This window comes from Danio rerio, chromosome 17 (assembly GCF_052040795.2).
Source record: "Danio rerio strain M-AB ecotype USA chromosome 17, GRCz13ab, whole genome shotgun sequence".
Taxonomy (NCBI): Eukaryota; Metazoa; Chordata; class Actinopteri; order Cypriniformes; family Danionidae; genus Danio; species Danio rerio.
The window spans coordinates 15,710,724-15,736,873 of NC_141037.1; the positions used below are offsets into that span (position 1 = coordinate 15,710,724).

At 32.8% G+C, this 26,150-nt stretch overlaps 1 protein-coding gene across 10 annotated transcripts in view; it reads right to left on the reverse strand.

Moving 5' to 3' along the window:
• The window catches only part of daam1a (dishevelled associated activator of morphogenesis 1a), a 133,070-nt gene that overhangs the window by 57,009 nt on the left and 49,911 nt on the right, over nt 1-26,150 (reverse strand). For 2 of the 10 annotated variants that reach the window (XM_087290163.1, XM_087290162.1), the window contains exons 2-4: nt 12,891-12,936; nt 12,744-12,783; nt 2,035-2,109 (exon numbers count right to left, since the gene is read on the reverse strand). The exons of 6 other annotated variants lie outside the window; for them this stretch is intronic. In XM_087290163.1, coding sequence (XP_087146289.1) covers nt 2,035-2,109; nt 12,744-12,753 — 85 coding nt within the window. In that variant the 5' untranslated portion in view covers nt 12,754-12,783; nt 12,891-12,936. Of the gene's footprint in view, nt 1-2,034; nt 2,110-12,521; nt 12,784-12,890; nt 12,937-26,150 lie in introns of all 10 variants that reach the window. 2 more of the 10 variants (XM_087290171.1, XM_087290167.1) reach the window with 1 other exon arrangement.

Genomic DNA, 26,150 nt, shown 5'->3' on the forward strand with positions numbered 1-26,150 from the left:
TTTTTTACGTAGCTTCTTCTGTTTCTGTATTTTGGCCTTCCAAAATACATGACACAAAGAGAGAAGTGCTTACAATTTAATTTTTATTATGTTCCATATAATTATAAATAATATATAGCTAGTATTTGACAAAGGATAGCTTCCAGAATCTCTCCCAGTTCAGTGCTGGATTCTGCTAAAAACTTCTCAAAGTAGCATCTCCAACCATAATAGATGAAGCTGTAGATTGTTAGCCACAACCTGCAAGTATTTTTATTTGTTAAAATTGATCTATTACATGCATAGCATTAACAATATGTTGTAGTAAGGACGTAAAAAAAAAAGATGTAAACAACAAGAAACGCTGTTTGGCACCGTAAACAGTTTAGCTACAAATTATCCGTCAAACCACTGTAAACACCCACAATCTTCAGCCGCACTGCAGTGTCTCTCTATGCGGACGCTTTCTCTGCATTCTACTGTACATCTTTTTCGACAAACTCGCAAAAGATATGTGAACGCTTCATATTACTTACACATGCTTATAACCCCAATATATGTGAAAGACAGATTTTATTTTAGAGAGCAGACATGAGGTTCAGCTGTGTCCTCTGTGTCATTTTCGGTCTGATTCAGGCTCAAACTGATACAGCTAACAGCTACTCTGACTGACAGTATTTACACAGCAAAAGCTCATGCTTGTGGAGGTGTGACTCTTTTTAATGTGACGTGGAGCCGATTTGCGAATCACAGCACATTATGTTAGCTGACCAATCAGAGCCTCTTTAGGACAAGCCTTTCAAAGGAACTAGGAAATATCACAGTCGTTTTTATGTTAGCCGAGTAGCTGCCTATAATACAAATACGATATATATATATAAAAATAGTATGATTTTGAACAGAAATATATCTATTTTTATAAATTTACCCATGTAGTTTGAAGTCTTATAAATGTAAGGGTAATTAACTATATCAATACTTTCACCATTTTTTTTTATTTTTACTGAACTGCACCGTAATAATGTCCCATTGTGCGACTAGCAGAAACGAACACTATTTGTTTATTAAGAAACTATGAATTTTTTTTTTCTCCATGACTTGTCGAAATTGTTGGAAATTTTCAAAAAATAGGGGACAACAAAAGGACCTGAATAGGGTCATTTAACTAATTAAAGTTTTTGTGTGATTTAAAATTAGCATATAGCGCCACACCAGAGGACATAGCTTCCATTGACACAATGTGTTGCTATGTTTTTAGAATTATATGGGTGAAAAAGAATTGACTGCCATTTAGGCAAAGCTAGCAAGGCAAGTTTATTTATATAACACATTTTATACACAATGGTACACTGAAAAAATATATGTTCCAAACAATGTATATGTGTTAAACTTAAACAAACAAATACATTTAGTAATTTTCAACTTAATTTCTTAGCTTAAAGTCAAACCAAATAAATTGTTTACAACTACTTAACTTAAAACAATTTAGTAAAATCAAGATCTCATCTTTAAATATTTTTTCCAGTGTAATTTAAAGTGATTTACATAATTAAGAATAAAAGAAACAAGAAAATAAAAACAAAGAATAAAGATTATTAAAAACAGAAAAAAACTGATTAAAATGTGTTAAAACAGGTTTTAAAGGAATATTAAAGACATAATATTTACAAAATTTTATTTATTAAATTTTATTAAATAAAATGGCCACTTGTTAAACTACGCCAGAGGTACTTATAATTGTTTAAAGATTTTGCTGTAATTTACTGAACTATGCTCAAAAAATGTTAAACATATGATAACAGTAATTTTAATAACAATACTAATTATAATAAGAAGAGAAGTCATAAATACTGATTTAAAATACTAAGTTTCTTTTTTGTTGTTGTTTTTGCTTTTATTTCTGTATTATCTGAGTGTAAAGTTAAAATGCAATAAAGATATAAAAAAACACAAAAAACAATACTTATATATATTCATTTTTTGTCACGTGTGATTGAAAATGCAACGTCACATCAACAACCTATTTACACTCTGAACTAACAGGTTACAACTGACCTCCAACTGAAGACAGCAGCAATATGTAAAGTATGATGGTTAGTTCCCACCAACACTTGAACGGTGGTGGATCTACTAAAACAAATGAGAAAAGGGATTTATCTGCTTGCGTCGTTGTGCTGTAAGACTCATAAAAACAGCAATGTATGATCTTATAACCCATTACAACAATTACATAAGCCTCATAAACTTCAGCAAAACACAATGACATGATTGAACATGCAGAGCGTCATGAAGTCAGATAAAACAAAAGCAATGAGCTATCAAGTTGCACTATTAGGCGCTTTTATATGCGAATCTCCTCACAGAAAAAACAAACCATGTTGACACTAAACCTCGTTTTTAATGTGCCTTATCAGAAAACATTATTCTGGTAAATCTACCAATAAAAGGCAAATACAAAAACTGACGCTCTTGAGATTTCTAAATGCTTTTTAACCCAGGTAATAGTAAGCCTGTCACAATAATCAATATATCGACTTATTGCACAACACATGGACATGAACTCAATCCTTTTTGGTGATGCAATATATATTGCCCATCCATAAAAAAAACAATTCTAAATGCATTTTAACTGATTTAACTGATTGTTATTGGAGATGTCAGTGTCAGTATGGTTAAAGAAAATTAGGTGTCTGGATCAGGTTTTTTTTTTTGCCATCGAGACATTTGACTGAGTATCTACCGATACCAAAACCCGATCCGATACTTCTACAATGCATAAAAAAAAAAACAATAAAGAAGAACGAAGAAACAGATCCAAGATGTTTCTAATTTTTTATTCTAACTCTTAACTCTTAATTGTGTTTGTTGTGTTAAATGCAGCCTTTTCCTTTCCACCTCTTGCAATCCCAAGTTTACAAATCTCACAGTTTACTATGGCAATGTTGCCGTCATTAACTTTAGAATACCTCCAGAGCGCAGACATACTCTCGCTTTCCGCTTCAAGCTGCTTCCGTGTTCTACTTCGCCGGCATTAAAACAATAGTCTTTGCAACAAAGTAATGTCATGCCGCACGCACTGCTTTCAAGAAAGAGGTCTAACTCTGTGCTAGTCATAGAACGATAACCATTTTCAAGGTATACTGCGGCTTGGAAAAGTCAAGGTTTTAATACCGCCAAAATGTTTTGTAATAACATTCCTAAGGTACGTGTAAGATTTTTTTATTTACTAAAGATGCAGTTTTAAATTGTAAAGAAATCTGTTTTTGAAACAAATGAAGACAGCAGAAGTCAATGGTTCATTTTCATTATTTAGCCTGATATGTTTACTGCTCCAAATTATTATAAGTGTTTCTCAAAAAAGATTATATTTTGTTCAAAGAGAAAAAACTTTTAGTTTTTTTCCACAGACATTTAAAAAGAATATATTTTAGAGCAGTAATCACAAAACCGTGATACCGTGATATTTTTATCCAAGGCTATCATACCGTCAGAATCTTATACCGGCCCATGCCTACTCTGTGCCACTGCATTTAATTCTGATCAAGTCTGAAACTGCACGATCGGGCCTGATTTTACATTTACACTAGTATTTTTTAATGTGGATGTCTGACAACTGAAAATAGATCTGTTAGCAGATACAGTATCGCTGCCTCTGTTACTTTCTTGATAACATTTATTATGATTTATTTAGGATATATGTTTTCACATTCTAATTCCAAAGCCTTATTAATAACCTTCTACTGCCCGCATTATGATAGATCTATAAATAAAATATTTAACTGTTTTCTTAGCTTGACTTGATGAGCTATAAAAAAAAAAATGTAAAAATGGGGAAAAAAATGTTTTTTTTAGGGTACTTTATGATATTTTGCAACAACGTCAAAAACATCCAATAGTGGATCTAACTTAGAAATTTCTAATTTAGAACTTTGCTTAATAATTTCGTTGTTTAAAATGTTGTTTGATTTGATTTAATTGTTTTATTACAAACAACCAACTAAGAGTTGTGAATATGTCATTGTAATGTACTGGAGGTGATGTCTCAGATTCGGATCTGACATGAGTTGATCCTTTGTTTTATTGATGTTTTTATTTGCAACTACAGTACTCACAATAAATGCAGGTCTGTCAGAAATCGCCCCACAGAAAAACACGTCATGTGACTTAACCAAAACACATCATTGGCTAAATTAAGATCTCTTTCCAACCAAAAAAAATTGAACATGGGTCTTAAAGAAACAGGGACATGAACATAAATATCATGTTGCCATATGGCAACACTGTAGAGGGTTATACTGTTAAAATGACTATAATTAAATTAAATATTATTAAGAATAAATATTATGTGTTCTTTGGAGGAGTGTGCTTGCATTATGATGCTATTAAGTTGTCATATAACAAGTGGCATAAAATGGTCTTAAAATGACAATAATATTATTTATTGTAATATATTTAGTACAATATATCGTACAACTAAAAATAGATATTGTGACAGGCCTAGGTAATAGGATACATTTTTGTCAATGTAATTATACTGGACAACACACTATTGTCCTCTTTGACCACTTCCAGAGGTAGTCAAAAACGCCTTTGCTTGGATTGCTTTCATAGTGTAAATGAATATGTGGACACAAGCATCCGGAAAGCCACAAAAGATCCCTTCTCCTGCTGACTGTTATCATTATGGGATGTGTTGTGAGAAAGCACACCAAAACAAAGTATCGTTTACTTAAACTTCTGCCATATATATTTTTGGCAGACCAAAGTCTAAAACTAGAGTCTAACATGAATTAAATTTGGTCTGCTGATCACACAAAGACATCATATAACTTCTGTTGACTTGAACAACACTCTTTGGTCGTTTACTGGCATCAGGGTTATATGAATAAACTTTATCATCCATAAAGCTTCATCATCCATGGCTCCTGATGAAACACTTAGGTCTTGTGAAATGAAACGATCGGCCCGTGTAAGACATTGGACATGACGAAAGTGTTAGGGCTGGTGACGCAATTATAACCATCAACAAACTGAGTCACCTGACCTCCAATCCAAGTACGCCTTTGCACTTTCGTCATTAAAATCAATTGGACAACATTCACAATTGTAAAAATATCTGTTTGACTAGGCAGTGGATTAAAATTAATAATATTGTAAACAATGTTCGGTTTCTTACACATAACGATTATTTCACTTCAGTGTTTTATCAGGAGCCTCTTGATTTGGACGTGTTTGTATGTTTTTATTATTAATCTAAAATACCCATCACCATGGAACACTGATTAAGCAAAAAAAAATTCTATAATATCAACTATCTTGAATGACCCGCGGGTGAATAATTTTTTTAATTTTGTGGTGAACTTACCCTTTAATGCTTGTATAACACACATCCTTGAATTAAAAACAATAGCTAGTGTGGTTGCGTGTAGATCTGCCATCCTCAGAATTTTAGAATGACTTATCGTGAGATGAAAATATGAAGTTTTCGTCACACCTAACATTCACTCTTAGAGATACAGATACAAAAGCTGTCACTGGGGCAATACACTTTCGAAATGGTACACTTTTATTTGTAAAGGGAACATATTAATACCTAAATGATCCATATGGGAAACTGAAAAGTAAATACAAGGGTAGTTTAAAGGAATAGTTTACCTGAAAATGAAAATTCTGTCATTATTTACTCGCCCTTCACTCGTCACAAACATGTTTGGGTATCTTTTTGTTGGAAATTTTGTAAACCAGTAACCATTGATTATCATAGTATTGTTTTTTTTCTACTTTGGAATCAACGGTAAAAGGTTATTGGATATTTTTCATAATTCATATTTTTCTAAATAAGGACTTGAAATTGTGACCAATTTGGCGAACTGACAATTATGGGTAGGCTAAATACGGACAATTTTTACTTCACCTGTACCGCATGTCTTTGGACTGTGGTGGAAACCGGAGCACCCGGAGGAAACCCACGCCAACACGGAGAACATGCAAACTCTACACAGAAACACCAACTGACCCAGCCGAGGCTCGAACCAGCGACCTTCTTGCTGTGAGGCAACAGCACTTGAATTAACTTCTTTTAAAAGTGTTTCTTTCAGCAGGTGTGGAATGACAGCGATTAAATGACCGAATTCCCTTTTAAATTTAAGACTACATTTAAGAACTGCAGAAGATTGTCTTGACCATGTCTACATGCATCGAGCTGCTGCCATGTGATTGGCTGATAAGAAATTTTCGTTAATGAGCAGTGGGACAGGTGTGCCTAATAAAGTGGCCGGTGAGTGTATTCATTATATATTAGTAAATATAATAAATATCAAACTTTTTTTTTAAATGTTTTATTGACATGGATTTGGTATTGGCCCGATTGGCTCTACATCTAGACAAACAAAGTAAATTTATACCTGTTAAAAATGATTTAATACATACAACACAATATAAGTAAATGTAAGACTTTCCAAGGCCTTAAATTTGTTGTTTGAAACTTAAGACCTCTTAAGACGCAGCAGACACCCTGTATGCCTTTAACTCCAGGTTACTCCAAGGTGACCATCCTTCAACTTACTTTACATCTCTTTGTGATGAAAGCGTCTGCCAATTGACTGCTTACTACTTAGCCACAACATCACCTTGTTTGATCTAAATCCCCAGATGTCCCAGATTTCATAAAACACAGAAAGACACTCACACACATGCACACACATCTGTAGTTTTACTGTATATTCCCAGACCTCACACAACGAAACTATCCCTGACCTCTCCAAAGACTGAACAGTGTTCATCTCCCCGTCTCCATTTTAGGAATAGAACAGCGAAAGTTACCGTGACCAACTTTATCTTCATCCAGTCCCGTTTTAATGAGTACACCAGCCTGCGATCCAGTGCTAAGGCCATCCCGACCCAGAAGTCAAACATAAACTTCACTCTGAATTTATGATCGGACCCAGAAGCTTAAAGTGACCAGATGTTTCCCTTAAGAGGAACAGGGACGTAAAGACTTAAATGGCGTCAGGATTAAGTTTACAGCACGTGTGTTTGTGTAAAATCTGCTCGGTGTACTTGACCCCGCAGAGCAGGTTTATAGTGCCATCATACCCAAACAGAGACTTAAACTGTGATGCCCACCATAATGTGCTACGGCCTGACCTCTGAATGCTTGTCTGCTGTTCATTTGAGAAAAGAAACCGCTGAAAGTCATTATATCAACTCGAAGCTACCAAAAAAACTTAGAGAAGCAGTTCTTTTTTCATCCTGGCTCAGTGGAAAATTGTGCCTCCACCAACATTCTTTTTCAGACGTCTAAAAATGCAGCCCTCATGTTTACTAATCAGCTGAAATGAACACTAGAGGTAGTAAAACACCAGCAGATTTGATTCCTTTTCATTCGATTTATGATTACAGAGCTGATGGTTAAACGTCCTAGGGCTGGGCGATATTGCAAAAAAATCCTATTTAAGAATATGATAATTTTTTTAATTTTCATTTACAAACATCACTAAGGCAAATAGTTTTAATAGTCAAAAACTAAAATATTTAAACAAAATATCTCATCTCTTTATAATAAAATAAACATACATGTTAAAGAGACTCTTAAACTTGATAACTTTAAGGTAGATCCATATAGGTAGATATAAATATATTTAAACTTAAATTTCAAATTAGTAATGTGAATTGCAAAGCATTTCATGTTGTCAACTTTAAAGGTAATTTTCTCAGTATTTATTTATTTATTTAATCTTCAGAATCCAGTCAAATAGTTGTATCTCTAGGTCATATATAACGACGTCTCAGAAAAATTAGACTTGTGTCAGACAGAATCTGTAGATTTTTTTTGCTATTTCTGTGCAATTTTAAAAAAAATGTAAAAAATCTGCAGATATATGTAAAAAGATTTTGGAAGTATCCTAACTAAAAACTTAATATGTGAAAAAAACCTTTATAACATTTATTTAATGTTTATAATGCAAATCAATTAGATCCACTGGTTTGGTAAACAAAGCAAGTCTCTCATATAATATATCTCCTAAAAGACAGAAAATATTACTTTAATAACTGTATTGTAAATAAATCATATTAATATTTTTATATTAATCAATATTATTACTGAAATTAATTTAAAACGGAATAAATTTACACACATTTACACAAGTAAACAAATAGACTCAATGATATAATCTGCAGATTTCTGCGCTCAGATTCCATGTGGGCCTACTTATGACTTAGACTTGGCCACTATGTGTTTATGAACAATAATCAATCAATCACCAATCACTGCAGCAATCACATCTATTTATTCCTGACACAATTAACTGGAAATTCACAGGAAATTTCACTTTGAAATAACTAGAAAATGTACAAGAATGTGTTTTGACAATAAATATCAGCACATGCACCTATTCTATCAAGCATTTGTGTTGTTTTATTTTAATAACAATCATAAGAAGCTAAATTTAAAACATTTCTACCACTTTAATCTAGACGGAAAAGAACTGCAGAAAAATGGGAACCAACAAATAATCCAAGCTGCACTCAAGCTAAAGTTACAAACTAAATAACTAAAAAAAAAATACAAAAGAGCACAGAGAATGTACACATAATTACTATGATCTCAGACAATTATGAACACTAAACTTGAAAACCATCCTTTATAATGGCTTACCAAAAAGCTTCTTAAAATTTAGCATATTCAGTGTTGAGAAAAGCTTCAGCTTATTTGGATGCAAGTCATTCAATAATTTTTATGTGTGTAAAATTATATCATTTCACGTTGAAGGAAATGATTTTACACACAAAAAAAGAACTCTTATCTCAAAAAGAAACACATTTCTTGTTTGCAAACGTACAGATTTCACAAAAGCCAGGATTTTAACCCAGTTCAAGGCATTTCTCATTCAATGCAAAGGCTATAAACCATAATGAGAGAATAAGAGAGAAAAGGAAGGAAGGAAACGGAGAAGGAAGACAAAGAGAAAGCAGAATTGCAGAGGAAACTCCTAATGTTTTTTTTTTCTAAGCCCTGAAGTGAATGATTTACTCCGCCATGTCAACAATCTGGATGTTCACACTAACATGGCCTTGTATAGCTTCCCAATGCGGAAGAGTGTCTGGATTCTCACAAGTATTTCTCATTGATAACCTAGCAGAGCAGACACAGCTGTTCCTCTGGAAGTTTTCTCACCGCTGCCTTTATTATTTCGCTGTGTGAAAATAGCTCCGGACAGCTCTATGGTCTAGAGATCAGTGGGCAAAGACCACACACTTCACACCATACCAATGGACACCATGTCTATTATTAGAGCGACTTCAACAGACTAACATGAATTGCACTTTGGTTTGTGGTATTAGGTTGCTCTTTGTGACATTTCTAGCATTGCAGCAAGCTTTGAGAATGCAGACACTCGTTATACAAACATTACTGCTGGTAATTTTGCAGATGACCGAGTTTTACTTCACCATGTACAAGCCATTCTGACACATTTTCAAGAATCATTGTACAAATAAATCTAGTCATAATTATCATTGTCAATATATATATTCTTATATATACATTCAAGCCTGTAATTATTCAATACCCCAGGCAAATTTTGAGTTAAGTAATTTTATTCAAGCAGCAAATTATATTACAATTGTAGTCTGAAATATTAAACCCCCTTAATTATTCGCCCCTTAATTTTTCGTAATTTCTGTTTAACGAAGAGAAGATTTTCTCAACACATTTCTAAACATAATAGTTTAAATAACTCATTTCTAATAACTGATTTATTTGATCTTTGCCATGATGAAAGTAAATAATATTTCACTAGATATTTCTCAAGACACTTCTATACAGCTTAAAGTGACATTTAAAGGCTTAACTAGGTTAATTAGGTTAACTAAGCAGGTTAGGGTAATTAGGCAAGTCATTTTATAACAATGGCTTGTTATGTACACTGTAGAAAAATTATATAGCTTAAAAAGGTTAATAATTTTAACCATAAAATGTCTAAAAAATAAATAAATAAATAAAATTTCAAAACTGCTTTTATTCTAGCCGAAATAAAACCAGAGGAAAAAACATTATCAGACATACTGTGAAAATGTCCTTGCTCTGTTAAACATTATTTGAAAATATTTTTAAAAAGAAAAAAAAAATGTATATATATATATCAAATATATTATTATTATTATTATTATTATTATTAATATTATTATTATTATTATTTATTTTTGACCAGAAATGACACGGGCTTTTCTCAAAATATAAGACGATGTACAAGAGGTACCAATATGGAAAAAAACAAAAACATTTCTCAGCTTTTGTTTACATTTAAACAAAAACCAAGTCATAATTTTCCTAGAGCACAGGTGTCAAACTCGGTTCCAAAAGGGCCGCAGCTCTGCACAGTTTAGTTCCAACCCTAATTAAACACACCTGATCAAACTAATTGAGTCCTTCAGGCTTGTTTGAAACCTACAGGTAAGTGTGTTGGAGCAGGGTTGGAACTAAACTGTGCTGGGCTTCGGCCCTTTTGGAACTGAGTTTGACACCCCTGGCCTAAAGTATAAATAATTTTGGCCAATACCGCAATTCAGAGACATCATATTGGATCCAATAAGTCCTTCCCTATATTTTGTACTAATTATGAGGTTTAAATATGACATTTTAGTGCTGTTTTAAGCATTTCCATAAGCATTAGTGTTACTGCTGGTGGCCTTTTTATGCACCTAAAATATTTACTAAAATTTTGTCAAATTGCTTACCATACTACCGCACAACTGAAGTATAGGAACAGCCAAATGTACATTGATTGCAATGGTCAAAATGACTGATTTTTCTTTTATGCCACAGAAATCATTAGAATATTAAGTAAAGATCATCTTCCATGAAGATCCTTATATTGACAACTTTCAAAAATTATTATTTAGATTTTATGTTTTAAGATTTTATGTTATTTTAGATTTTATGATTAGGGTTGTGTGATTTAAAGTAACATATCTATTTAAACGGTAAGTTTTATAATTTTGTGTTTTTAAAGCCATAAGATGCGCTTTAAAATATGCATTTTAAATAGAAAGATTTAAATAAAGTAATATGAAATGCCGATAAAAAAAAAAATAATACTTGTTTACAGTATACTACAGTAAAAAACTTATTAGATCATCTCTCATAAAAAAAAAAATATTTTGGGAATCTGTTAAAATGTGTTCAAAATTAAAAACTGTGTAATAATTAGGCAAATAGCAACTCTCTGGCACATTCAACTTACACTGCACTTGTCCATTTGAATGAATAAATTAAAAATTTAAATTTAAAATAAAATTAAATAAAATTAAATAAAATAAAAAATTAAATTAAATTAAATAAATTATAAAATGTTTCTTATTATTTTTTGCCATTAAGATTTGCAACTGAGAATAACATTGAACAAATGAAAACAAAAAACAAATGATCATAAATGAACATCAAAAACTGTATTGATGTCTATTTCAAGACTTGGATTGCATCAACAAAGCAAAAGAGCAGATTGTATTTAAAATGGTAATGAGACAACATCCTTTAAACCATGTGAACAGTCCCACATTACACCAATGTTTATCATTCACAAGCGGCAGATTTTAATCCCACGTGCCACTGCTGGATGTCCTTGTTCACAAGGTCTGATCCAAACTGTGACCCACAAAACAAATACTCTCTTCCTTCGTAAATCAAACATGATACAAAGCAGCAGCTTATCTGACAAATGTCAAAATAAAAAATGGCAACCCAAATCCACATCTTATCCAAACAAAAGCCTGGGAGCAAAGTCATCTTTACGTCCTGGGAAACCCCTGAAATGTAAACATCTAAAAAAAAAAAAAAAAAAAACTGGAGCAGGAGAGTTATTATTACAAAACCAACAAATGTGTCAATGTTAAAAAAAATCTAAATAAAACATCCAGTACTCGTCTTTCAGCTCACCACAGTCTGAACCGAGACAGGTGACTAAAATATTTACAACTAAAATAGTAAAAGAATCAGCAGCCAGTCTAAATGAAAGCAAACATGTGCTATGAACTGAGCATAACATTTTATTCCTAATAAAAGATGACGTCTTTCCCAAAGCGCAAATGAAATGAGTCTCGCTGTGCTTGCAAAACACATAAAACAGACTTTCTGTTTATATATAAGCTTGTCTTTACTGAATGCTTTACTGTCATTGACAAAAAAAAAGCATGCTCCACATATTCTGCACTCTACAGCTCTGCCTTTGTTCAAGGTAATTTCATTTCACATGCATCCTTGACTGTGAGGTTATTGCTAACTACAGTATATATCTTTTTTACTAAAACAACGTTAAAATAAAAAAACTACTAAATTGCTTGAAAAATTACAGGATTTTAACTCTATGATTGTCAAATTCATAAATTATGTCACTGATTTGTTGAAAAAAACACAATTTTTTTATTGTATTAAACTAAAGTAAAATTTATGTAAAATTTTACGTATTTTTAATATATAAAAAAATAATAAGCATATTAACAAATTAAATAAAAATTAATTGTGGACTGGATTTTATTTTTACCTTATTAAAGTTTTGGACACGTGAACAACATTGCCTTTGATAAATTGTTTTTGATTGATTTTCATTTTTTTCTCCCTAATTTACTGTTGGTGGCTGTTTTTGCTTCATCGACTTCCATTATAACAACATTTTTGATTAGAAAACCATGACGCCATATAAAGATGCATTTTTGATAGTTGGTGGTTTTCCCTGTTGCGAAGAAGTAAAATTTTTCATTTTTACTGTTGATCATCAGTTGGCACCATTAACCCTTTAGTTAGGCCTGTGCAAAAAAAAAAAAAAAAAGCTTAGCTTCTAGATTTTATATGGAGTATAACAGCGAATTAAAGAGTGTCTGTGAGTGTGTGATAGTGGCCTTTAAGCACTTACCTTGATGAGTCTGAGAAAATCAAAATATGCATCTCAGCTCTCAGAACTACATGGAGTAAACAAAAACAAAGACTGTGAATTTATGCACCATTAAATGTGGTTATAATGGAAGTCAATGGGGCAAAAACAGCCATAAACAGTAAATTAGGGAGAAAAAAAATTTAATCTAACAATGCATCAAAGCTAATATTGTTACCTAAATGGCTCACATGTCCAGGATTGAGATTAAAAAAAATCAGTCCAATTGGCAATTAAAGTGTTTAAAAAAATTTGTAGTTTTGATCAGGACTGAGGATAATCAACAGATTCATGGGGTGAAAAAATATCTGATGCATTTTACAGCAGTTTAATTCAGTGGATGTTTTTATCCCTAACATAACAAAAGGGTAGTCAATTCGAACAGTGCACAATGGTTAAAAAATATGTTAAAAAAAAATAAAAAAATTAAAAGATTACAAGTTATATATTTAACAATATTGGTATATTAAACAAAATGGCCACATGTATTTTGTGCATCACTAATTAAAATGAAGCAATTCCAGTACTATGAACTTATGACACCTAAACTAAATATCTAAAACTTCTCAGAAAACAAACTTCTTAGAATATTTCAAATCAATGATGATGAGATATTTATAGATACATAATACGCACACCGTTTACACATACGCATACTGTATAAATGTCTGCATGTGCTGTCAATTACAGTTCTTAGAAAGAAAATCTGATTCTTCAGAAATGGATATTGACAGGTCAAATAGAAACATGGAAATTGAAATCAACCAAGAAAAATGCAATCAGTACATTTAAAAAAAATAATAATATAGAATATTGTAAATATATTCCGTTAAAGTGTAAACAACAAACCAGCATTACTAATAGGGCTGCACTAAATTAAAAAAAATTTAGTTTTTTTAGCAGTATACAGTACATTGCGATATGAAATATACTTCACCAGATGTATTTAATAACTCTTTTTGTGAAGAATTCCCTATTTCAGAATGGTTGGGGTGATAATTACATTAATTATTCAAATAGACTTTAAACTCGATTTTTAGGGTGGTACACAAATGGGAAAAAGTCACATTTTTCTGGTAAGAAGTAATGGCAGTTGGTTAAAAATCTAATGTATAATGACACTTGGCAGTCTTTACTATAAAAATGTAACTTAATTATTCTTTGTTAAAGCTACAGCAGTCATTTTTTCTTGTGCCTGAATGCTTTAAACTCACTTGATATGTTTAACAGAAAAAAAAAATTCTTTAAATCCACATTGGTTAAACTTTGCCACACTGTAACAGCCAACAGTCAACTTTATCAACTGAAATGAGTGTAGTTAATTCAAAATTTACTGAAAGTTAATTCTACTCATTTAAAAAGAGTTTTGAACTCGGTGTTGAAGGTAATGAGTTAATTAAATACCTAATTTCTTCAGCTTAAATGGAGTAAGTTGACAGTACTCATAGAGATTAGTTTAACTCAAATGGTTTGTAGCAATCGGTTTCCTCCAGCGGTTTGAGTTGCCTTAACTTATTGGGATTTACAGTACTCTCTTGGTTTGAGTTCTCTTCATTTATTGGGTTTTATTGTGCTTGGATTGCTTCGTTTACTCAAATGGATTAAGTTCACAGTACTCATTAGGATTAGTTTTTGAACATAAACGGTTTTGTTGTAATCAGTTTCCTCAAATGGTTTTAGTTACCTTAACTTTTTGGGTTTCACAGTGCATTAATCTACAAGCTCCTGGCTAACAAAAAAATCTATTTACACTGAATAAAATGATGTCTGCAAAACTGTTGCAAACAATTTATTTGAGTTGAATTTAAAAAAACAAATTGAATAAAATTCAACCTAATTTGTTTGTTTAAATTCTGCCCAAATAAATTGTTTACAGCCACTTAGCGTAAAAAAAAAAAGAGTCAATCCAAGGAATCATCTCTGAATAATTTTTTTCAGTGTACTTGACATTGCGGATCCTGCGATTGTGATCCTGCGATGACTATTGTGCAAATGCACATTGCAATATCAATGCTGAAACGATATATTGTGCAGCCCTAATTACTAAAATATAAGAAAAAGCTATGCTTACAAAAACATTAACATTAACTCACAGCATTAAGCATAAGATGGTCCAGAGACTCCCAGCATCCCCTTTCAAACCACATAAACTACAGCAGAAGAATCAAATCGAATTCTGCAACCCATGTCATTTCTATTAGAGAGATAAAGCTAAGGCCTATCCATACCAAGACTTACAGTTACTCAAAATTATTAGCCCACCTTGAATTATTAGAATTATTATTAATATTATTTTTATTTTATCTTTGCCTTGATGACGGTTTATAATATTTTACTATGTATTTTTCAAGAAAGGCTTAACTAGGTTAATTAGGCTTAAGCAAGTCACTGTATAACGATGGTTTGTTCTGTAGACAATTAGAAAAAAATATTGCTTATTAATTATAATAATATTGACCTTAAAAAGGTTTTAAAAAAATTAAAAACTGCTTTTATTCTAGCCGAAATAAAACAAGTAAGACTTCCTCCAGAGGAAAGAAATATATAGGAAATACTGTGAAAATTTCCTTTAAGATTTCTTAAACATCATTTGGGAAATATTTAAAAAAGAAAAACAAAAATTCACAGGAGGACTAATCATTTTGACTTCAACACTCCACACTTTAACAAGGAAAAGGAATCCTGACAACAAGCACATTTCAGAAGTGGGAGGAAATATCAGAATAAAAGCAAAAGTGCATGTCTGTGCAGCAACTGGCATGAAAAAGCCTCCATAACAAGCTTGTCTTATGAAATCTCTCTGTGTGTGTCATACACCAGTGAGTTAATCCGTATCTCTGCACTTCAGCAGGGTGTGTGTTGTGTTCAGGTTCACTCCACCTCTCCCATCTCACTCACCAGGCTCATTATACAAGCAAACTTCTCACTTTATTGATCCTGCTGCGTGTCGGGAAGCAATTCCCTTTCATGCCGGATCATGAGTCATTGCGTTATGGGAACACACCAAAATCAGCTCATATTCAGCACATTTCTTATTAATGGGAGTTAAGAGCTAAGGTAATGCTGTACATGCTAATATAAATAGTAGATTTGAAGTATCAAGCTTTGACTTGAGGGAAAAAAACACACATTTTTGAGACTACAGCAATGTATACAGTGTAAAAATTGTAAAAATATGACATTCTAAATTATTTGTTATTTCCTTATATTTGATTTTCATTTCTTCTGTTCTGAATTAATAATTAATCCAAGAACAATTATTTTCTTTTTTAATATGTGAAGGGGTTTTTTTTGGACAGTTTCTGCTTATCAACAATCTAAGTTTATATATCTATCATGTAGTTTGGATGATGAAAATAGTTTAACAAAAGTGATGTTATAAACACAAAGTCAGTTAAATGTATCTGTCTCCTAAAATAAAATGTCAAAAATATGATTGAAATTACAACATCATTATTTATTAAAATTTATATATATAAAAAAAAATTTGCAAATAAATGAGTGAAACCTTGTGGTCTAAAGGATAGTGTCCAATCTTAAAGACTTAAAAATTACAATATTTAGTATTTTAGCAATATTGAATCTTTTAATACATCATCAAAATTCTTGCTCTAAATATGATTTTTTTGTGTGTATATATATATATATATATATATATATATATATATATATATATATATATATATATATATATATATATATATATATATATATATATATATATATATATATATATATAAACAAAATCTATATTTAGATGCATCACATACTAAACTGGTAAAAAATGACTTTACACAAGTTATTTAATATACACAGAAAGTAAATGAATTGTAAGCGTCTACTAAAATGAAATGTCAAAACATGACTGAAATAAGTGTTCATATTTTGACTATTAAAATGTACAAAAATAAGTGTTCATACAGCTTTTTATTATATGATAACATTTATAATTACTTAAACATTTTAGCTTACAAACAGGTAAAAGCTTGTGATCTAAAGGATACATCCTCTTTATTTCTATAGCTCTTTATCTATATTAAATGTAGATGGTGTCAAAGCAGCTCAACATAGATGAACAAAAGTTAGAAAATAGAATAAAAAGTCATAACAATATTTCAGATTGTGGAATATACCAACAGTAGATCATAAATGCATCATTTTATTATATTTAAAATTATTTGAAAACTTTTTTGCTAATAAATGAGTAAAGCCTTTTACTTTTAAAACCTTTTAAATTATAAAGACTTAAAATCACAATATTTCGTTTTTTTGACAATATTGAGTCTTTTAATAATTGATAATTCTTGCTCTAAATGTGCCTGACACAATGTTTATTTATTTATATATATATATATATTTTGTTACACTAAAAAAAACTTTAGTAGAATAACTGGAATAAGTATTAGTATTTTGACTATTAAAAATATATGAAATAATAATAATTTATGAAACAAGTGATCATAGAGCATATTATATCATAAGTATTTTATTTTATTTAAACTCTTTTGCTGACAGTTAAAAGCTTGTGGTCTGAAGGATAAATGTTTATTTCTATAGCTCTTTTTTACAATATAAATTGTGAAACAATTGTTAAAACAGCTTAAAGGGGAATAAAAAGTCATCATATTTCAGATTGTGGAACATACCAACAGTAGTAAAGTATAAATATTTGAAATGACAATATTTAGTATTTTGAGACTATGATCCTTAAATAGTCTATTAATATGTCATCATGTTTGTTACTCTTAATATTCTCAAACCAGATTAGTTTTTATATAAACTCGTTACACAAAACAAAATCTTTGTTTTGTTTTCTGTAAATCATCAGACATTGTATGTGACGGCTATTTGCTTTAAAAACACTATTCTTCTGAATATGCCTGAACATTTTATTTGTGCATGTACTGTGTAGTTTCACACATCCACTGTAACATCTTAGTAGGGGGGTCAAATTTAATAAAAAATAAATATAATATAAAACTGTGTATGGAAAGCATCGTCAATGCACGGTGATGCACCGAGATATCGAACTGAACCGAATCGATGGCATGATAATTATAACCGAACCTTGAGACCATAGGTTCACACCTCTACATCTTAGATTAAAGCTTTTGCTGTATGTACTCTAAAAGTAACATTACTTTGCAGAAAATCTCTATCACCAATTGTTTAATAGTGCCATTTGCCATTTAGTGACAATCCGACATTTTACACATGACTTCAGTGGTCCGTTCACCTCAGAAGCATGATGAAAGCATTTGTAGAGCTGCTTATATTCAGTCATTCAGATGAGGATATCTGGTGACTACAACTCTAACAATGACAGGATGTTAATTGTTTTATCCGCTCCAACAGAAGGGTTTGATTTGCTTTAAAGAGCTGTAAAATGAACGTTCTTATTATCCTCATTTCTCTGATAGACATTAAGGGAATTCAGCAACTATGAGCAACTATTCAAAATAAATAAATTAGAATTAAGATCTTGAACAAAACATAACTTTAAGGTTGAAAACGTTGACAGAAAATATAGAACCAAATATCTTACCAAATATCTAGCAAGTCCATTTATTAATGAACCATTGAATCATTCACTCAAATAGAGGTTAAATGATTTTTTTTTTTAGGTTTACACTGAAAGAAAAATGTGTTGCTGCTTGTTCAAATTACTTATTTTGAATAAGCTGAATCAACACAATTCTTAAGGTTTTCTTTTTTTAATTTGGACAACTGTACACTGTACAGAAATACAGGGTTCCACACAATTGCTTCATGCTGTCCATAAATAGATTAAGTTACCTTAATCATTTTTACAAATTTAAATAGATTGAACATAAAACAATTAAGTTGTAACCTCTAAAAACATTTTTAAATTAGTTTAAATATGCAGCAAAAGCCATTTTTTAAGTGTAACGTGCATTCAAATGGGATAAAATTCTTACGTTTGTCCATCTTTGTCCAAATTCAGAGCATTATAAACAGCATATGAACATGCACCTGTCAACACTTATTACTGTAACGGCTAGTGAAGTGCTGTCCAGGTAAACCTCACTCTATGACCTCAAAAGGTGCTCTAGCGACAGAAGTTAGGACCATTTAATATTCTTTTTGCAACCGACTCCTATGCAAAGAATCCCCATTGTGATCCCAGCTCAGAGCATGTTAGGTGCAGTAGAACATGTGGGGGCTCATCCGGGATGGGAGTGAGGTTTAGGGGGTGAGTGTAACGAAGACCAGCTAGCTAAGTGCTATGCAGGTAAACCTCACTCCTCTATGACCTCAATCGGTGCTCTAGCGACAGATGCAAGGACCATGGTCTTTAGCCTCCTAACAAACGCTAGGAACGCTTTGACCATGGTCTCTAGCCTCCTGCAACAAACTCTCAAGCAAAGAATCACCGATTCAATCCCAGCTCAGACAGAGTTGGGTGCAATAGGACCAGTGGGTTACATTATACGTCTATACGTAGCTCTTGCCAGCGCTAATTTGAATACAGAATTGATTCTGAACTTCTGACAATCGTTTCAGAATCGCTAGACAAAGAATTTGCGATGCACTGATAATTCTTTTTTTTCTCACCGCTATCCTTTGCACAAGGAAGTTGCTTATTGTCACACACGGTTTTCCAGTCGGAAGGACCCATCCCTATGCCCTGTTCACTTCAAAGCTGTCACTTCTTAGAGTAAATCTTTAGAGCATAGGGATGAGCCCTTCCACATAGAATATAGTGCTAAAATTATAGCAAGTGACTGTTTTTAAGAACAGACCATCTTTATGAACATCACTCATTCACTTGATTCATTCAAAAATAGATTCATTCATGATTGAAATACTGCAATGTTGCTCTGAGCAGACATTTGTCAATATTTAATAATTCAATATATCGTCATAATGAACATGCACTATATTAATATTGTGGGCACTTCATAATAATAATACCATATATCTTGATAAAAGCTTCAGCCAGCAATTGCAACAAAAAAAATTCCAATACTGGCAGAAGCATAGCTCTGAAACACACAAATGTCCTGCTCCTGGTTTGCTTGGTAGTATGTGCACTGTGAAAAAAATTAAATTAAATGACAATATTGTGACTAAAATGTTATGTACTCGGTAGTATAAAAATGTATTTTTTTTAATTGCTGAAAAAATTTGAAATTCACATAACTGAATGAGTCTCATGCTGATGTGAGCAGCATTGTCTGTGTGATATAACATCAATTATATTATATCTTATCGATATAAAAAACAAAACCTCAAATTATTGTTTTTATAGGTTAATATAACTACAATCCTCATAGTCAATGTTTTTTTTTTATTATTTTGCAAAGTGAGCTACCTGCTCAACATCAGCGTGCACATTATTAAAACAACAAAGACAATATAACAGATATGAGTTTCAGTAGTCATGTCAAAGCAGTAACTAAATCAGCATACTATCATCTCAAAAATTGCAAGAATAAGATGCTTTGTTTTCAGTGAGGACTTAGAGAAACTTGTTCATGCTTTTATCAGCAGCAGGGTGGATTACTGTAATGGACTTCTCACTATCCCTCATAAAAAGACAGTCAGTCAGACAGCTCATCCAGAACATTGCTTCCAGGATTCTGACAAAACCAGAAAATCAGAGCACATCACAGCTGTCTCCAGGTCTTTACACTGGTTCCAAGTTACATTCAGAATAGATTTTAAAGTATTACTACTTTTCTTTAAATCACTAAATGGCCTAGGACCTCAGTACATTACAGATATGCTCACTAAATACAAACCTAACAGATCACTCAGATCTTAAGGATCATATAAATTAGAAATTCCATGAGTTTCTACGCTTCCCACTGCTGGAATCAGCTTCCAGAAATGATCAGATGTGCTCCAACATTAGGCACGTTCAAATCTAGACTGCAAAAACATCTGTTAAGCTGTGCCTTTACTGAATGAGCACTGTGTTACGTCTGACAGATCATACTATTACGTTTTTCTTTTCTTTTTCATGCTTTTATAACCTGTTTGAACACATTTTAATCTGTTTTACATCATTTTATTCTTTGTAGTTTTATTTTTTTATACTTGTTTCTTTTATTCCCGTTTATGTTAAGCACTTTGAATTACCATCGTGTATGAAATGTGCTATATAAATAAACTTGCCTTGCCTATAGTTGTTGCTGCTTTTCGCTGTAAAACAGATGTATGTGAAAGACACAGAATAACTATTTGCTTATCGGCCAATCACCAGTAGAATGAAGAAGTCTGACATGATCAGCCTGAATACAAAGCCAAGCAGTTTAAAGATTATTAAAATATGTGCATTGTTCAAATAAGTGAAATGACAAGTGTGCCGCTTTCAGCTTTGTGTGCCGAAACTAAACAGTTGTAAGCATTTTCATTAACAGTCTCACCACATTTAGGCACAGTGTAAAGAGCTGGGCGGTCGAATCTTTAAAAGAGAGTGTTCTCAAAGAGGCACACAACACAAGTGATGTCATGGGAAATGTACCGTTCAGGGGTTAATTTGCATTTTCTTTCTTTGCTGGAACAACCGTTGTGACAGGAACAAGATATTTGAACATGGAGTGCTAAAATAACTGCTCACCCTTTACAATAATGAGTAAAATATCCGTTACAGGGTTTAGTTATATTTGTTAATGCTAATAAACATGTAGTTGTTTTTTTGCTAGTTCACTAGTTAATTCAGGTCTAATTTTAAAAAATACATAAATAAATAAAAAAAATTAAATTAAATTAAATTAAATTAAATTAAATTAAATTAAATTAAATTAAATTAAATTAAATTAAATTAAATTAAATTAAATTAAATTAAATATCTTAGTGCAAGCTAACTCCGGTTCATAATATAATATTATAATATTCATATTTCTAAATGTTGAAAATAACATTAACCAAAATAACTAAGAAGTGATATTTAGAAATATTTAACATCTTAATCAAATCAAATCACTTTTATTGTCACATGATCAGCAGCACGTTTGCTATGATGAGTGAAAAGCTTAGATGCTGGCACCAGACAGTACAAAATACAGACAGTGCAAATACAACGACAATGTGAAATTGACAGTGATATGTGCAATGAATAGGTGTCCACATAGTTGTAGGCAGTGTTGGACAATATTACCAAACATGTTCACTGTTTTGTTTCGTTTAAAATATCAATAATTCCAAATAAAATTATTTTGTGTTACATTTAAAAACCTTATTACTTTATTTGATTTAATAAGATATATTTATTTACAATTTATGTTTAGCTTAGCTTAAAAGGAGTAAAATGAAACAAATTGCACCATTTAAAGTACATTTACATTTTTACATTTACATTTAGTCATTTAGCAGACGCTTTTATCCAAAGCGACTTACAAATGAGGACAAGGAAGCAATTTACACAACTAAGAGCAACAATGAATAAGTACTAAAGGCAAGTTTCAGGTCTGTAAAGTCTAAGAAGGGAAGTGTTAGTAATTTTTTTTTTTTTTTTTTTTTTTTTGTACAGTTAGTGTGATATTCAAATAGGCAATTGCAGATTAGGAAGTGAAGTGGAGACTAAATAGTTGAGTTTTTAGTCGTTTCTTGAAAATAGCGAGTGACTCTGCTGTTCTGATGCAGTTAGGGAGTTCATTCCACCAACTGGGCAGATTGAGCGTGAGCGTTCGCGAAAGTGATTTTTTTCCTCTTTGGGATGGAACCACGAGGCGACGTTCATTCACAGAACGCAAGTTTCTGGAGGGCACATAGATCTGCAGAAGTGAGAGCAGATAAGAAGGTGCTAGGCCAGAAGTCACTTTGTAGGCAAACATCAGAGTTTTGAATTTGATGCGAGCAGCAACTGGCAGCCAGTGCAAACGGACTAGCAGCGGAGTGACATGTGCTCGTTTAGGTTCATTGAAGACAACTCGTGCTGCTGCATTCTGGAGCAGTTGAAGAGGCTTGATAGAGTTAGCTGGAAGCCCAGCTAGTAGAGAGTTGCAGTAATCCAGTTTGGAGAGAACAAGAGCTTGAACAAGGAGTTGAGCTGCATGTTCAGATAAGAAGGGTCGGATCTTTCTGATGTTATAGAGTGCAAATCTGCACGATCGAGCAGTTCTAGAAATGTGGTCAGAGAAGTTTAGTTGGTCATCAATCGTTACTCCAAGGCTTTTCACCATTTTGGATGCAGTAATGGTTGCCCCATCCATCTGGATTGAAAAGTTATGGTGTAGAGTCGGGTTGGCAGAAACTACAAGCATTTCCGTTTTTGCGAGGTTCAGCTGAAGATGATGATCTTTCATCCAGTGTGAAATATCCAACAGGCAGGCTGAGATACGAGCTGGAACCGAGGGATCATCAGGATGAAAAGAGAGGTATAGCTGGGTATCATCAGCATAGCAGTGGTAGGAGAATCCATGTCTCTGGATGACTGGTCCTAGAGATGATGTGTAGATGGAGAAGAGAAGTGGCCCAAGAACAGAGCCTTGAGGTACCCCAGTGTTTAGATGCTGTAGGTTGGACACCTCTCCCCTCCAAGACACCCTGAATGACCTGTCAGAGAGGTAAGATCTGAACCATTGTATAACAGTGCCCGCAACGCCCAGTGACTCAAGCGTAGATAGCAGGATCTGGTGGTTGACAGTGTCAAAAGCAGCTGACAAGTCCAGCAAAATGAGGACTGATGATTTAGAGTCTGCTTTAGCCAGTCTGAGATCCTCCACGACCGAGAGCAGGGCAGTCTCAGTTGAGTGGCCTTTCTTAAAGCCGGATTGCTTGTTGTCCATGAGATTGTTTTGAGTAAGAAAGTCCAGGACTTGATTGAACACTACTTTCTCCAGAATCTTGGCCATGAATGGAAGCAGGGATACTGGTCTGTAGTTTTCAAGTAGCGTATGGTCCAGGTTGGGTTTCTTTAGCAGTGGGGTTACCCTAGCCTGCTTAAATGTAGTGGGGAATAAACCAGAGTCAAGAGATGTGTTAATTATGTGAGTCAGTGTTGGTATGACTGCAGGAGAGATGGCTTGCAAGAGATGAGAGGGAATGGGATCGAGTGGACAGGTGGTTGCATGGCTAGATAGCACAAGTTTGGACACCTCAGACTCAGAGAGCTGAGAAAAAGAGGTGAGTGTGTGTGGTGTTGGTGGTGTATCTTGCGTGTTTGTTGTAGGTGCAGCAAATTGAGCACTGATTTTTGCAGTTTTGGTGCAGAAGAATGTAGCAAAGTCATCAGTAGTAAGTGTGGAGGATGCGGGTGGAGGAGGAGGATAGAGGAGGGAGGAAAATGTTTTAAAAAGTAGGCGAGGATTAGTGGCATTGTTGATTTTCAGACGGTAATACGTCTGCTTTGCAGAAGTAACCTCAGCTGAGAAAGAGGACAGAAGAGTTTGGTATGTTAAGAGATGTGCAGGATTTTTAGTTTTCCGCCAAATTCTCTCCGCAGCCCGAAGTTTTGAGCGATGCTCACGGAGAGCATCCGAGAGCCAGGGTGCAGGAGGACTGGCACGGGCTGGCCTGGATGCAAGAGGACATAATCGGTCTAGACATGATGCTAGTGTGGAGCAGAGTGTATTAGTGGCACTGTTCGAATCAAGTGCAGTGAGTTTGCGAGATGGAGGAAGAGAGTCTGAAACAATGGTGGATAGTCTATTGGGTGAGAGAGATCGTAGGTTTCTGCGAAAGGTAACCAGTGTAGGAGTGTGTGGCGGCTCAGGAGTAATGTGGATGTTGAGAGACAGAAGGAAATGATCAGATATTTGTAGTGGAGTTACTATTGTTTGATTAGTGAAGCAGTGTCGTATTACCCTAATATTAGTAAAAAAATGTAACAAACTGCACCATGTAAAGACGTAGGTTTTTTTAATTAAGTCAAATTTAAGACTTTTAAAGACGAATTTAAGAACAATATGAATGAAATTCTAGACTTATACACGGCTGACACTAAAATTTTTTGTAATCGCCTGGTTGGACCAATGCAATTGATAAAAACAAATGTAGTTATTTCTTAACCACATATTTTAATGTGTCAAAACAAGTAAACTCTAGTTGTAAAGACTTTTTATCCAAGATAATGTTTCTTTTTTATGGCAAGTTTGACATTGTTAAATATTTGTATTTATTCTGACGAAAACTACACAAAGAATGAAACATTTATATTTGTTCGCTTTTGGTCCAAATGAATTGAGCAACTGAATGTGTTTCTGTAATTAAACCTTAAGTTTCATGTCTATTTTTTAAATATATTTTAAATATACACTCACACTTTCTTCTGTAAATAGTTTTTGTGTAAATGGAAGATTATGTAAAGGAATATATTGCTGTTATCATCATGAGAAAATGTGTTATTGTTTATATTATTTTCCTAATTTGGGAATTTAATAAAAAATGCAGTAAAATGTCTAACAAAGTAAACATCTCTTTGCAATAAAAAAAACTAAATATGTATACATTTTAAAATAAACTATTTAGATAGATTGTTGGTGATTGGACGGGTGTTGTGCTGATTTGGTAGCTTTACTTTAACAACTTTTCAAATTAACACCTATTTAAAATTATTTAAGATTTACATCCCAATAATTCTGTTTATTTAAGACGTTTCAGAGCTTAAAATTTTGAAATTAAAGACATTTCAATAAATTTAAGACCCCGCAGACACCCTGATGAATACATTATATTTTATAAATAACTGCTTTATTTTTTAACACATCTTAATTGTGAAAGTCTTAATATTATTACAAACTTTCAAACAATTACCTTCTAATGATGATTAATTATAAATAAGAGCACATTAAAGGCCTTTCAAGATGAAAAAAACTGTGGCTTTAAACTGAAGCGATACTAATGCATACATCACGGACAAACATCACTCAAGCCCCGAAGCTTCATAATAACATAATTGCAGAGCAACTGCGTGGACAGATGAAGCAGGAGTTTGAGGTCCCATGATGAAGCCAGCAGTCATATCTCTTCCAGGATATGACCTAAAGAGCTCTTTTCTCTGGGGAAAACAACAGTGCTTCATGACCAGAGCCTCTCCACTGAATAAAATAATGAGCTATTGGCCTGTCTTTCCTCATTTTCCATGACGCTTTCTCTCCCAATAGGGCTGAATGATTTTAGCACATAATCGAGTGGTAAATGTATTGACCGATATTGTGATTGCAATTTACTATGCCATTTGTCTTCTGTATTATTCAAGACAGTGAATGAAGAAATCATTAAATAGCATGACCAAGTGTCATTATTAATTATACTGTAAAAAAAAAGGATTTA